Source organism: Oncorhynchus mykiss, chromosome 26 (assembly GCF_013265735.2).
Source record: "Oncorhynchus mykiss isolate Arlee chromosome 26, USDA_OmykA_1.1, whole genome shotgun sequence".
NCBI classification, from domain to species: Eukaryota; Metazoa; Chordata; class Actinopteri; order Salmoniformes; family Salmonidae; genus Oncorhynchus; species Oncorhynchus mykiss.
Genome location: NC_048590.1, coordinates 50,139,161 through 50,153,303, shown reverse-complemented (window position 1 = coordinate 50,153,303; position 14,143 = coordinate 50,139,161). Strand labels below are relative to the sequence as shown.

The following is a 14,143-nucleotide window of genomic DNA, read 5'->3' as shown; positions in this document are numbered from 1 at the left end:
TTTAGCAGACACTTTTACCCAGAGGGACTTGTTTACATTTTAGATATGGGTGGCACCAGCGAGAATCAAACTTAGAACCTTGGTGTGTTGCGAGCGCCATGCTCTAGTGCCTGAGCCACAGCACCACCTGATCATGAAAAGGTCATGTTTACCCATTCAGTTGTCGGGAGCATAATATGGAGTGTGAGACTTTCTTTATCTTCGTATTGTCATAAGCATGACACAAGCTGTCGTGGCCGCTTACTGTATGTCAGCTAATGACAGCTGGCTGTGCCCTGCTATGATGCAAAACCAAGTGTGTCCCCTAAGTAGCCACTCTGGTAAAGTGCTGCCTGTCGTACCAAACATTCCCTCCGTCAAACACAGTTGTGTTAACTTAGTGGATACAACTGCAGCATAACTCCCTGCCCCTGTAATTCACCCAGGCACTTTAGCCTGCAATCTAACAGTGGATTTTGGGGGGAATTCTATTGTAAAGTTAAGCGGCAGTTGTTAGCTCCGGGACAACAGCCCTGGCATATCTGCTCCTCCTCACGCTCCGCACAAGGTCCGTGTTTCCATGGCGACTGTCCGTCGGCTATTTCTGCGCTCCTCATTCCTTATCTGTTCTTCACTGCTATTGCGTCACATCTTCAATATCTGCCCCCACGGCCATCGTGGGCCAAAACCCCTCCCTCCTTTCCTCATTCCCTCCCTTCCTCCCTCCTTCACTCAACTACCAAATGAAATGCGCCGTGTAAACAGAGTAGAGAAAAGACAAGGCGGTGTTGTGATAAATGGACGATGAGAGTGGTGCCACCAAAAGGCCTTGGGTTGTGTTTTTTCCCTGACAAACATGGCCGAGAAGATCAGAGTAGGAGCCTCTCAGAAATCAGAAGACTAGCTCCTCCATTAGCTGCTGTGTAAAGGGATACGGGTTGGAGTTTTCAAGCTGCTTGCTGGATCAACTTCTCCTCTAGCTCATCTAGAAGCCTACCAATGGACTGCTGATGCAGTTCAATGAGCAATTACACCTCCCTGTTTACTACAGACTGACAGTACAGACGGTTAGCCTCCTGTGTTGGCCGACCAGGGTCACACTGAATTACATGCGAGCTTTATCTGCGCTAACAGACGGGCTATCAGCCCACGAGCGTCTGTGACCCTAGGGTGATACCAAGGTAACGCGACAGTGCTGCTGATCTAGATCATTAACACATTACTGTAGGGCCGTGGAGCCTCCCCTTCACTCTCCCACATCTTCTGCTGCACTGCCATTCCCCCCATGTCTAAAGAGAGACAAATGAGATATGTCGAGAGGAGAGACGAATGTGCCAGAGAAAGAGAGAGAGAGGAGAAGAGAGAGGAGAATGTAAGAGAGGAAGGAGAAAGGGGGAGGGAGAGTAGGATGAGAGGTGAAGGAGAGGGGTTGGAAGAATGAGAGCGAGAGAGAGAGAGAGAGAGAGAGGTGAGAAAAGAGAGAGGGGGGGTAGGAGGGGGAGAGTGATAGAGTGTAGATAGAGTGAAAGAGATACAGCGTGAGAGGAGGGAGAGAGAGAAGAGAGCGAGAGTGTGATGGGAGGGAGGGAGGGAGGGAGGGAGGGAGGGAGGGAGGGAGGGAGGAAGACCTTCATCTTAATTTAAGTGAAGGATGTATAGTTGTTGATTAGGAGCCGGGAAAATGCATGTTCAGTCATTTGGCCGTCTGGTTCCCGAGGCATGTTGGCCTCACTGCTCATTTCATTAACCGCCAAGTCATGGGGACATCTGTATCTCATCTAATTTGAGTGACAGGAAGGGTACAGTGTAATACGACGATCCTCCCTCTTCATCAGTTTTATGTAATGTAGCTGTGATAATATTCGAGGGCTGTGAATATATCCAAAGGAATAAGGAAACACCAGGGCATCTGGGATATTATAATGACCTTCAAACATTTTGATAAAAATTCTCAAACAAGGCAGTATTATATTTTCATCTGAAATGGCCCTATCGTCAAATGGAAGCTGTGTTAATCTATTCTGTTGCTGCACTCTTATTTGGAAACGGTCCGAACATGGTTTGAATGTAGAGAATTCATTTGAGTAGATGAGTTTGCAGTGAACCATTCTTCCCCCAACATCACACAGAGGTGAAATAAAAATTGGAGCTAAAAAGCTCATTCAGATTTGTTTTTTCTTGATTTAGCCACTAGACATATATTTTTTAAATAAATAATTTCTGTTTTGTAAAGACACTTTTTCAAATAGAACACCCATTTTGAAAGATGTTGATCCATTTGATCGTTAACATCATCAGTCAAGTGTGTCAAGTCATTCCCACACTAATCCTTACCATTCTGTCCATGATACTTCCTGTATGAGATAGCTGATATCGGATTCCTAATGAATCTCAATCAAATTTGGGTCTCTTGCACATTGTCTTTTGAGCTGGCTTGAATCAGTAAAGGTTCCTGTGTGTGGGAGTGGTGGTAGGTGCTCCTGTAAGTATTGTAATGGTTGTAATGCTCCAATTGGGGCAGGTGTAAGTGGGTCTCCATTGCAGCGACACCGGCGAGCTCCTCCTCCACTGTGATGACCTCCATGGAGGAGGCGGGGCCATCAGGGTCCTGCTGGTGGTTCTGCTTCCTCATCTTGTAGAAAATGACCAGCAAGACGGCGGCCATGAGCGTGATGGCCACAAAGCAGCCGATGATGATCTTGGTGGTCTTCATCACCTCCTCCAAGCCGCGGTCCCCCTCCCCGTCCAGGTCCAGAACAGAGACGGTGTAGGTCCGCTCTGTGGTCCTGGTCTGGACTGGAGGCCCCCTGGTGGTCGAAGATGATACCCAGCCAATCGGTGGAAGAGCAGGAGTCTGGCTGTCGTCGACTGTCTCTGTGGTCTCCACGGTGACTGTGGTGAAGTAGGTGACGCCGCTGTTCTCCACCGAGGTGACGTTGAGCACGGCAGAGGCAGAGATGTTGCCCGCCGTGTTGCTCACCATGCAGGTGTAAGTCCCCGTGTCCTGCATGGTGACGGTGGTGAAGTTCAACGTCCCGTCGTTGAGGACGGCCAGGCGCACCTTGTACGCCCCGTGGGTCACCAGAGACCCGTTGGGGGTGAGCCAGCTGACCGAGGTCAACGAGCTCGTTCTGCACTTGAGCTCAGCCGCCATGCCCTCTGTGACGTTGCGGTCCGCCGGCGGCTCCACGATGACAGGCACATCGCACTGGAAGTAGCTGTGCTCTAGCTCGCCGATGTAGCGACCCCTGTAGTTGGCTGGGGTGTGGCAGCGGGCACAGCAGCTGGTGTTGGCAGGCACTGTCTCCTTCAGCCACCAGCTAAGCCACAGGATGTCACAGTTACAGTTCCAGGGGTTATGGTGCAGATGGACTCTCTCCAGGCGGTGCAGGGGGGTGAACAAGTCATGGGGCAGCAGGGTGAGGTTGTTGTGGGCCAGGTTGAGCTCCACCAGGGACTGGAGGTCGTCAAAGGAGTTCCTCTCGATGGTCTGGATCTGAGCGTGCATCATCCACAACTTCTGCAAGTTCGCCAGCCCTGCGAAAGAGCCAGGCCCTATGACAGAGATTTGGTTCCCTGACATCTCTAGCTCCTCCAGCCTGACCAAGGGTAGGATGTTGGGGATCTCCTTGAGGTTGCACATGCCCAGGTTTAGGTAGCGCAGGTTGCTGAGGTCCTGGAAGGCTCCATCTGAGATGTAGGAGAGCCGCTTGAGCTCTCCAAGGTCCAGTCTTCGCAGCGAGGGGACCCGGTTGAAGGCGTACGACGGGATGCTCTCAATGGGGTTGTTCCTCAGCCACAGCTCCTTGAGCTTCGAGAGGTACTCGAAGGCCCCATTGGGGATGGTGGTGAGACGGTTGTCGAACAGCTCCAGGGTGTTGAGACTGGCCAGGCCGTTGAAGGCGCCAATCTCGATGTTGCGGATGTGGTTCTTGCTCAGCTGCAGGATTTCCAGGTGCCGTAGATGCTTGAAGCTGTCCACCTTGATCACCTGGATGAGGTTGTCCTGCAGGTTCAGGTAACGTGTGTTGGTTGAGATGCCGTCGGGGACATCGCGCAGGCTCCGGCGGGTACAGATCACCTTGCTGAACTGGTTGCTGCAGGAGCAGACAGAGGGGCAGGTCTGGGCACGCACCAGGCCGGCCACCGCCAGGATCTGGAGGGCCAACAGTAGCACGAAGAGGGGATAGGACCGAGCCCCCCTCAGCCTAGGATCTCTCATTGTCTGGCGCTGGAGGGAGGAGATCATTGTGATCAGCATTCATAGTTCAGTGGCTGGTGGTCCTCTCTGAAATATTGTAAAGAGAAGAGAGAAAAGTACAACAGATTAGGCAGTGGAACAATATAAGACAAGCAAAGAAAACTAGATGCAGAACAGAAGGTAATTATGGGTAATGCCACTTCTTTTTATGTGTATAAAATCTATTGAAGGGACACCATACTGTCTGTGCTCAATGCACATGCCTGGGATAATGACCTACATGAGGAAGAGAGGTGGTGAAATGTAGTTGCCTTATCATTGGGGATGGATGGATGTTCACTCATCCTAGATAGTCATCATAAACACTGTCCATCTGTGGAGCATTAGAGATGTCAGGACTCCCCAGAACAGGACTCCCCATATGAACTTTACTCTCTCATCAATAAATAAATACAAATCGTTGTCATTTAGGTCCTAACCCGGGAAGTTAATTATTCATCTGTACATTTGGGGCGGCAGGGTAGCCTAGTGGTTAGAGCGTTGGACTAGTGACCGGGAGGTCGTAAGTTCAAACCCTGAGCTGACAAGGTACAAATCTGTCGTTCTGCCCCTGAACAAGGCAGTTAACCCACTGTTCCTAGGCCCTCATTGAAAATAAGAATTTGTTCTTAACTGACTTGCCTAGTTAAATAAAGGTTAAAAAAAATCTACAATAAAACCAGCCAGTCGATTTCTCTTGTTGTATACTTAATTTCATAAATTGATTTGTCACAAAGTGCTGTAACAAACTGGTCACAAAAAGGACTGTTTTTTCAGTCTCAAAACGTACAGTGCCTTGCGAAAGTATTCGCCCCCTTGAACTTTGCGACCTTTTGCCACATTTCAGGCTTCAAACATAAAGATATAAAACTGTATTTTTTTGTGAAGAATCAACAACAAGTGGGACACAATCATGAAGTGGAACGACATTTATTGGATATTTCAAACTTTTTTAACAAATCAAAAACTGAAAAATTGGGCATGCAAAATTATTCAGCCCCCTTAAGTTAATACTTTGTAGCGCCACCTTTTGCTGCGATTACAGCTGTAAGTCGCTTGGGGTATGTCTCTATCAGTTTTTCACATCGAGAGACTGACATTTTTTCCCATTCCTCCTTGCAAAACAGCTCGAGCTCAGTGAGGTTGGATGGAGAGCATTTGTGAACAGCAGTTTTCAGTTCTTTCCACATATTCTCGATTGGATTCAGGTCTGGACTTTGACTTGGCCATTCTAACACCTGGATATGTTTATTTTTGAACCATTCCATTGTAGATTTTGCTTTATGTTTTGGATCATTGTCTTGTTGGAAGACAAATCTCCGTCCCAGTCTCAGGTCTTTTGCAGACTCCATCAGGTTTTCTTCCAGAATGGTCCTGTATTTGGCTCCATCCATCACCCATCAATTTTAACCATCTTCCCTGTCCCTGCTGAAGAAAAGCAGGCCCAAACCATGATGCTGCCACCACCATGTTTGACAGTGGGGATGATGTGTTCAGGGTGATGAGCTGTGTTGCTTTTACGCCAAACATAACGTTTTGCATTGTTGCCAAAAAGTTCAATTTTGGTTTCATCTGACCAGAGCACCTTCTTCCACATGTTTGGTGTGTCTCCCAGGTGGCTTGTGGCAAACTTTAAACAACACTTTTTATGGATATCTTTAAGAAATGGCTTTCTTCTTGCCAGTCTTCCATAAAGGCCAGATTTGTGCAATATACGACTGATTGTTGTCCTATGGACAGAGTCTCCCACCTCAGCTGTAGATCTCTGCAGTTCATCCGGAGTGATCATGGGCCTCTTGGCTGCATCTCTGATCAGTCTTCTCCTTGTATGAGCTGAAAGTTTAGAGGGACGGCCAGGTCTTGGTAGATTTGCAGTGGTCTGATACTCCTTCCATTTCAATATTATCGCTTGCACAGTGCTCCTTGGGATGTTTAAAGCTTGGGAAATCTGTTTGTATCCAAATCCGGCTTTAAACTTCTTCACAACAGTATCTCGGACCTGCCTGGTGTGTTCCTTGTTCTTCATGATGCTCTCTGTGCTTTTAACGGACCTCTGAGACTATCAGAGTGCAGGTGCATTCACACGGAGACTTGATTACACACAGGTGGATTGTATTTATCATCATTAGTCATTTAGGTCAACATTGGATCATTCAGAGATCCTCACTGAACTTCTGGAGAGAGTTTGCTGCACTGAAAGTAAAGGGGCTGAATCATTTTGCACGCCCAATTTTTCAGTTTTTGATTTGTTAAAAAAGTTTGAAATATCCAATAAATGTCGTTCCACTTCATGATTGTGTCCCACTTGTTGTTGATTCTTCACAAAAAAATACAGTTTTATATCTTTATGTTTGAAGCCTGAAATGTGGCAAAAGGTCGCAAAGTTCAAGGGGGCCGAATACTTTCGCAAGGCACTGTAGATGAATTTCACTTCTCACAATAAGTGTTTTTAGAGGAGGACGTGTCTACCAGCTTAGAAATAAGTCAACAACAGAGATGGTACTGGTGTTGAAACAATGTCTAATATTACTCTGATAGAACAACAAACGGTGCATTCAGAAAGTATTCAGACCCCTTTCCTTTTTGCACATTTTGTTACGTTACAGCCTTATTCTAAAATGGATTATATTACATTTTTTCCTCCTCAATCTAAACACAACACCCTAAACAACAATGCAAAAACAGGTTTTAAGACATTTTTGCAAATAAAATAACAGAAATTCCTTGTAAGTATTCACATAAATATTCATATATAATGTAAGTATTCATACATAATATAAGTATTCATATATAATATAAGTATTCATATATAATATAAGTATTCATATATAATATAAGTATTCATATAAGTATTCATATATAATATAAGTATTCATATATAATATAAGTATTCATATATAATATAAGTATTCAAACTCTTAACTATGAGACTCAAAATCGAGCTCGGGTGCATCCTGTTTCCATTGATCATCCCTAAGATGTTTTTATAACTTGATTGGAGTCCATCTGTGCGAAATTGAATTGATTGGACATGATTTGCAAAGGCACACATGTCTGTCTATATAAGGTCCCATAGTTGGCAGTGCACGTCAGAGCAAGAACTAAGCCATGAGGTCGAAGGAATTGTCCATAGAGCTTCGAGACAGGATTGTGTCGAGACACAGATCTGTAGAAGGGTACCAAAATATTTTTGCAGCATTGAAGGTCCCAAATAACACAGTGGCCTCCATCATTCAGAAATGGAAGAAGTTTGGAACCACCAAGACTCTTCCTAGAAGAGTCTGGCCGCCTGGCCAAACTGAGCAATTGTGGAAGAGGGGCCTTAGTCAGGGAGGTGACCAAAAACCCAACTCTCACTCTGATCATTTATGAATGATGGAGGCCACTGTATTATTTGGAACCTTCAATGCTGCAAAAACATTTTGGTACCCTTCTACAGATCTGTGCCTCGACACGATCCTGTCTCGAAGCTCTAGGGACAATTCCTTCGACCTCATGGCTTAGTTCTGAGAAACAAGATGATCTGGTCTGATGAAACCAAGATTGTACTCTTTGCCCTGAATCCCAAGCCTCACATCTGGAAGAAACCTGGCACCATCCCTACGGTGAAGCACGGTGCTGGCAGCATCATGCTGTGGGAATATTTTTCAGAGGCAGGGACTGGGAGAGTATTCAGGATCGAGGCAAAGATGAACGGAGCAAAGTACATAGAGACCCTTGAAGAAAACCTGATCCAGAGCACTCAGGACCTCAGACATGGGCGAAGGTTCGAGATAACGACCCTAAGCACACAGTCAAGACAATGCAGGAGTGGCTTAGGGACGAGTCTCTGAATGTCCTTGAGTGGCCCAGCCAGAGCCCGAACGTGAACCCGATCAAACATCTCTGGAGAGACCTGAAAAAAGCTGTTCAGCAACACTCCCCATCCAACCTGACAGAGCATGAGAGGATCTGCAGAGAATGGGAGAAGCTCCCCAAATACAGGTGTGTCAAGCTTGTAGCGTCATACCCAAGAAGTATCAAGGTTGTAATCGCTGCCAAAGGTGCTTCAACAACATACTGCGTACAGGGTCTGAATACTTATGTAAATTTAACATTTCGGTTTTCTTTATAAATTAAATTAGCAAAAATGTCTAAACTGTTTTTGCTATGTCATTATGGGTATTGTGTTTAGATTGATGAGGAAAAAAAATATTTTATCCATTTTAAGATAAGTCTGTAAGGTAACAAAATGTGGAAAAAGTCAAGGGGTCTGAATAGTTTCCGAATGCACTGTTTTTCACCATAAGAAACTATGTCTAATATTCTCCTGATATAACAGCATCATTTACCATGAGAGAGTAAAATGTGTAATATAATAGATAGAGATGTAGAGTGAAATATATTAGCACATACCAAACATGTTTCTACTCACAATACACGAGCGATGCTCGTTATGTCAAATATAAAAGTGAACAAGGTTTTTCAAGGCCCTTTAACGTTCTCATCTCTCCTCAGCTTCTCTAACTCAAGTCATATCAGCAATCGTCTCTTTCAGAGGGACCCGGAGGCATAGAAAACGACTCTGTTTTGACAGGTGTTTTCTAAACGGTGAAAATTGTGAAGCGATGTGGAAATGCGTTTTCCAGCGTGGCCGAGTGGGTGATTTAATCAGTGGGAAATGAATCTCTAAATATGCCCCTGTGAAAGTGGTTAGCACCAGCAGAGATGCCACTCCAGAGCGGTGTGAGAAGCCCGCCAAGAGACACTTCCACTGGGGGCGTCAGACGGAATCAGGCCACGGCCTAGCAGGGGTTCGTTTTGTCAAGCCGGCATTACGCTACAACCACCATGCATAGCAGCCTCGTCGTTTTAAATGGCTGATTGCAGGGAAGGAGGCCTATGGAAAAACACAAATAGTGACAAAAGCATTGACGCAGAATCGTTTCTGTTGGGTAACAATGTCGGTTGTTATGTTGATGCTGTGGTGTTTGGTTAACTGCATGTCAGACGGAATCAGGCAGGGGTTCGTTTTGTCAAGCCGGCATTACGCCACAACCACTCTGCATAGCAGCCTCGTCGCTTTAAATGGCTGATTGCAGGGAGGAAAGCCTATGAAAAAACATGATTGGTGACAAAAGCATTGACTCAGAATCGTTTCTGTTGGGTAATAATATACAGGTAAGTGCCAAAATAAAATGTCGATGTGTGCTTGGGGTTATTGTCTTGCTGGAAGATCCACTTGCGGCCAAGTTTCAGCCTCCTGGCAGAGGCAACCAGGTTGTTGGCTAAAATGTCCTGGTACTTGGTAAATTTCTGTATGGATCTCATGTTATGCATGAGGGTATTGTCATGCTGAAACAGGAAAGGGCCTTGCCCAAACTGTAGCCACAAAGTTGGAAGCACAGAATAGTCTAAAAAGTCATTGTATGCTGTAGCGTTAAGACCTCCCTTCACTGGAACTGAGGAGCCTGATCCATGAAAAACAGCTCCAGACCATTATTCATCCTCCACCAAACTTTACAGTTGGCACTATGCATTGGGGCAGGTAGTGTTCTTCTGGCATCCGCCAAACACAGATTTGTCCATCGGACTGCTAGATGGTGAGGCGTGATTCATCACTCCAGAGAAGGCGTTTCCACTGCTCCAGCGAGCTTTATACCACTCCAGCCATGGATACCAATTTCATGAAGCTCCTGAGCAAAGTTCCCTCTAAAAGACACAGAAATATCAGCCCACAGAGAGAAGCACAAGATTGAACTACACTCTAGACATTCTAGAGTTGATTGACAAACATTTCTGTAGAAAACTAAACGATAAAGCCTTGTGTTCCAATATTTTTCATTTGTCTCGGGCTGAAGGTACAAACTCTGTCTTCCGGGGGGGGGCTCAGAGAGCAAATCAAGTGCACTATAGTCCTACCGCTGGCCAATCGGATGGCTCAGGTTACCATGTCTGCAGTAACGTAGCAGGCATAAAAGAAAGCTACAGCAAAGTTGATACTGTGAGATTCCAAAATGTTGAAAACCATGAGAGAGACTCAATGAGAACAGCAAAGAGATGCTGTTTTTATGACTGAGTTCATGTTTAAGTTCTTACTCAGCACTGTCAACACTTTGTATTCAACACTTTTATAAGCCATGAAATGCGAGATCTTCCTATTTCCACTCAGCGCTACAACAAACACTGCAGCAGTAATGAATGAGGAGGAAAGTCTATAGGCTTGCCTTCTTGTTATTTTTAGCAGTTTGGGTATTTTTTTACACCAAGGAATATTTCACTTTCTCTGTTCATAAGAGGAACAACATGAATTTGTACATGAGGCAGAAAGAATGCGGTGCGACTCCAGTTTCACCATCAGCTGAAACACGGTGTCTCTTTGTGGTCAGTGTCAGTGGAGGAAAGGGAAGGCAGAGGGATGTTGAGAGATGACCCTAAGTTGAGACTGACCCTCAGTCTGCTGCTCTTTCTCTCCACTGAGACTGACCCTCAGTCTGCTGCTCTTTCTCTCCACTGAGACTGACCCTCAGTCTGCTGCTCTTTCTCTCCACTGAGACGGACCCTCAGTCTGCTGCTCTCTCTCTCCACTGAGACTGACCCTCAGTCTGCTGCTCTTTCTCTCCACTGAGACTGACCATCAGATGCAGGCACCATCAGCCCAGTGAAATAAAAAATAAAAAGCAAATTATTTGAATGTATGATCACTCAGCTGTGCCTCCCAAGTAATACAACAAACAGATCTATTACCGGTGTGATCATATAGCCTTCAATATAATCCAAATATGTATATTTTTAAATGGCCATTTAATGCATTGGCAGGGCAATTCAAGCAAAGCTAATATGCGGTAATAATGTTTTGGGCCTATAGTTTACTGCACAAACCTCATTGCTGACCACTGTTCTAGAGCTTTCCCTGTTAACACTATCAACATTTCCCTTTACTGTGGCAATTGTGATCAAATCAACGCAATATTAGCCACTTTCAATGCAACATACCGAAACAAAACAAACTATGCAAGAGATTTTGTTGTAGGCAGAACGTATCGGAGTAGGATTCTATTACATTGACACGCACTACTCAGCCCGTACTCTTCACAGACCAGCGCGGCATAAACAATCAGACCCGCAGTAGGTCTATATGCAAATAGACCATTGCCATATATGAATCTGTGCCATTTACTTTGAACTGGACTGTGTTTACAGCATGAGCAGTCATGAGTAGATGCTCTTTTTTTCCCCGATCAACACGAGAGCTGAATGTAGCCACAACTGCACACTTCGTTGATATCCTTTGCTAGTTAGTGAGTTATTAGCCCAGTTATAGATCATTTGTAGTCAGCAATAGGGGAGTGATTGCTTCCTACAAGAGCACAACATGTATACATTTCTAGACGTATTTGAAAAGTGAGTCAGGTAAAGAGCTTTTTTTTTGTCTTAAAGGAGCAGTGTTGCATTTTGAGACAGGCTCGAATAAGCTAAGTGGCCAATAGGCAGAGGGTAGCATCATTTGTCTGATTCTCTCTAATAATGGTATGAGAATAACAATGTATTTTATTTTGTGAAGGAGTTTCTGGCATCGAACAGCAGAAGTTTAACTTATATCTTCATTGACATTTTATTTCAGTATTTGCACTGACTCTATGCACACTCACAGGGCCCTACACACTCACAGGGCCCTACACACTCACAGGGCCCTACACACTCACAGGGCCCTACACACTCACAGGGCCCTACACACTCACAGGGCTCTGCACACTCACAGGGCCCTGCACACTCACCATCAGCTGAAACTCGGTGTCTCTTTGTGGTCAGTGTCAGTGGAGGAAAGGGAAGGCAGAGGGATGTTGAGAGATGACCCTAAGTTGAGACTGACCCTCAGTCTGCTGCTCTTTCTCTCCACTGAGACTGACCCTCAGTGTGCTGCTCTTTCTCTCCATTGAGACTGACCATCAGTCTGCTGCTCTTTCTCTCCACTGAGACGGATCCTCAGTCTGCTGCTCTTTCTCTCCACTGAGACGGACCCTCAGTCTGCTGCTCTTTCTCTCCACTGAGACTGACCATCAGTCTGCTGCTCTTTCTCTCCACTACACACTCACACACATACTGTCACTCCAACACACACACAAACACTTACTCCATCATTTTCTCACTCACACATAATATGCACATACATTTACACTGACTCTACACACACCCACTCACATACAAGCTGCTGCTACTGAAGGACAAGTTGATAAACAGGTTCATGTCAAGCCTTGCGGGTCTCATGGAACGTAGGTCTACATTGAACACAACACATTGGCTGCTACTGAAGGCTGAACGATAGAACAGCTATTTCCATGATAAAACTTTATGGGATTCATTTTCTCAATTGTTTTTGATGTTAGGCCATTCTGGTAGGCCTACATTATGATCAAGTATCCACAGTAGCCCACATGGCTACATGGCTACATGGCTACATGGCTACATGGCTACTGTAACATAAAGCGGGGACAGCCTCCGTGTTCACAGTAAATGCTAGCTAGAAGTTTGCACTCAGCAGACCTGAAATTTGCTCAGTGCTGGAAAGAATCAGAGGGAACATTGCTCCCGACAAACAGTTATTGTGCTGAAGTTGCTTCCAGAGATAGTTTGGAAATCAGTAGTAAGTGTTGCAACCCAGGACAGACGGCGGTCCCGTTCTGTGAGCTTGTGTGGCCTACCACTTCACAGCTGAGCCGTTGTTGCTCCTAGACATTTCCACTTCATATTAACAGCACTTACAGTTGACCAGGGTAGTTCAAGCAGGGCAGAAATTTGAACTGACTTATTGGAAAGGTGGCATCCTATGACTGTGTCACGTTGAAAGTCACTGAGCTCTTCAGCACAGGCCATTCAACTTCACATTTTTTTGTCTATGGAGATTGCATGGCTGTGTGCTCGATTTTATACACTGTCAGCAACAGGTGTAGTTGAATCCACATACTTTTGGCCATGTAGTGTAGCTCAGTATTTGTATAATTTATTTCATACTGTCAATATTTATCATCTTTATCCAAGGGATCCAATCATTTTGGAATCCAATGTATATTTTCGTGCATGAAAACAAATCTCTCACACTCACTATGATAGGTTTTTACAATTTTTCTAATAATGAATTGAAAAACACTGAACATTTAGCTAGGAACAGGTGTTTTTTTAATGCTTGTCAGGTCGGGAAGTAAGGTGATCTATTTTAAGATGCTGAAAGTGCATGGTCTAATAGAGAGGTGCTCTCTTCATTTGATCACTGTGTTGTCACAGATCATTTTCCTGGGCAACAGGAAATGCAAATTCCAGATTTAAAAAGGGCTTCTAAAGTTTGTAATTTCCACTTTAAAGTATCAGACTTCATCTATCCTAACTAAAAATGTATCAACCTTTTTCAAAAATATCCCTGAATTATAATCCACATTACAACTTCTATTTCCTGTTGATGCAGGATTATTTTCCTGCTGTGAGAAACTGGTTAAATTGAGACAGTACATCTGTGTACGTCTACAAGCACTTGTGTGCTTGATTTCAATTACAGACCGACATACAGTATTTGTTTGGCATAGCAAGCAAGGTCAAAAGTTCAGCAATGTAATCAATGTGAAACCAAAACATTACTGAGGGACCATACAGTACATGATCTCAGACTGTAGACCAGGGATCAGCTAGATTCAGCCCGAGGGCCATCAGTACATGCTCTCAGACTGTAGACCAGGGATCAACTAGATTCAGCTCGAGGGCCGTCAGCACATGATCTCAGACCGTAGACCAGGGATCAACTAGATTCAGCCCGAGGGCCGTCAGTACATGATCTCAGACCGTAGACCAGGGATCAACTAGATTCAGCCAGAGGGCCGTCAGTACATGATCTCAGACTGTAGACCAGGGATCAACTAGATTCAGCCAGAGGGCCGTCAGTACATGATCTCAGAC

The 14,143-nt window shown here is 45.0% G+C and overlaps 1 protein-coding gene across 1 annotated transcript in view; it reads right to left on the bottom strand.

Annotated features, from left to right (window-relative positions):
* Positions 1-1,580: 1,580 nt before the first annotated feature.
* LOC110506980 (leucine-rich repeat-containing protein 4C-like) overlaps positions 1,581-14,143 on the bottom strand; it is a 41,778-nt gene continuing 29,215 nt past the window's right edge. The window contains exon 2 of the mRNA XM_036964253.1: positions 1,581-4,267. Coding sequence (XP_036820148.1) covers positions 2,375-4,240 — 1,866 coding nt within the window. The 5' untranslated portion in view covers positions 4,241-4,267 and the 3' untranslated portion in view covers positions 1,581-2,374. The remainder of the gene's footprint in view (positions 4,268-14,143) is intronic.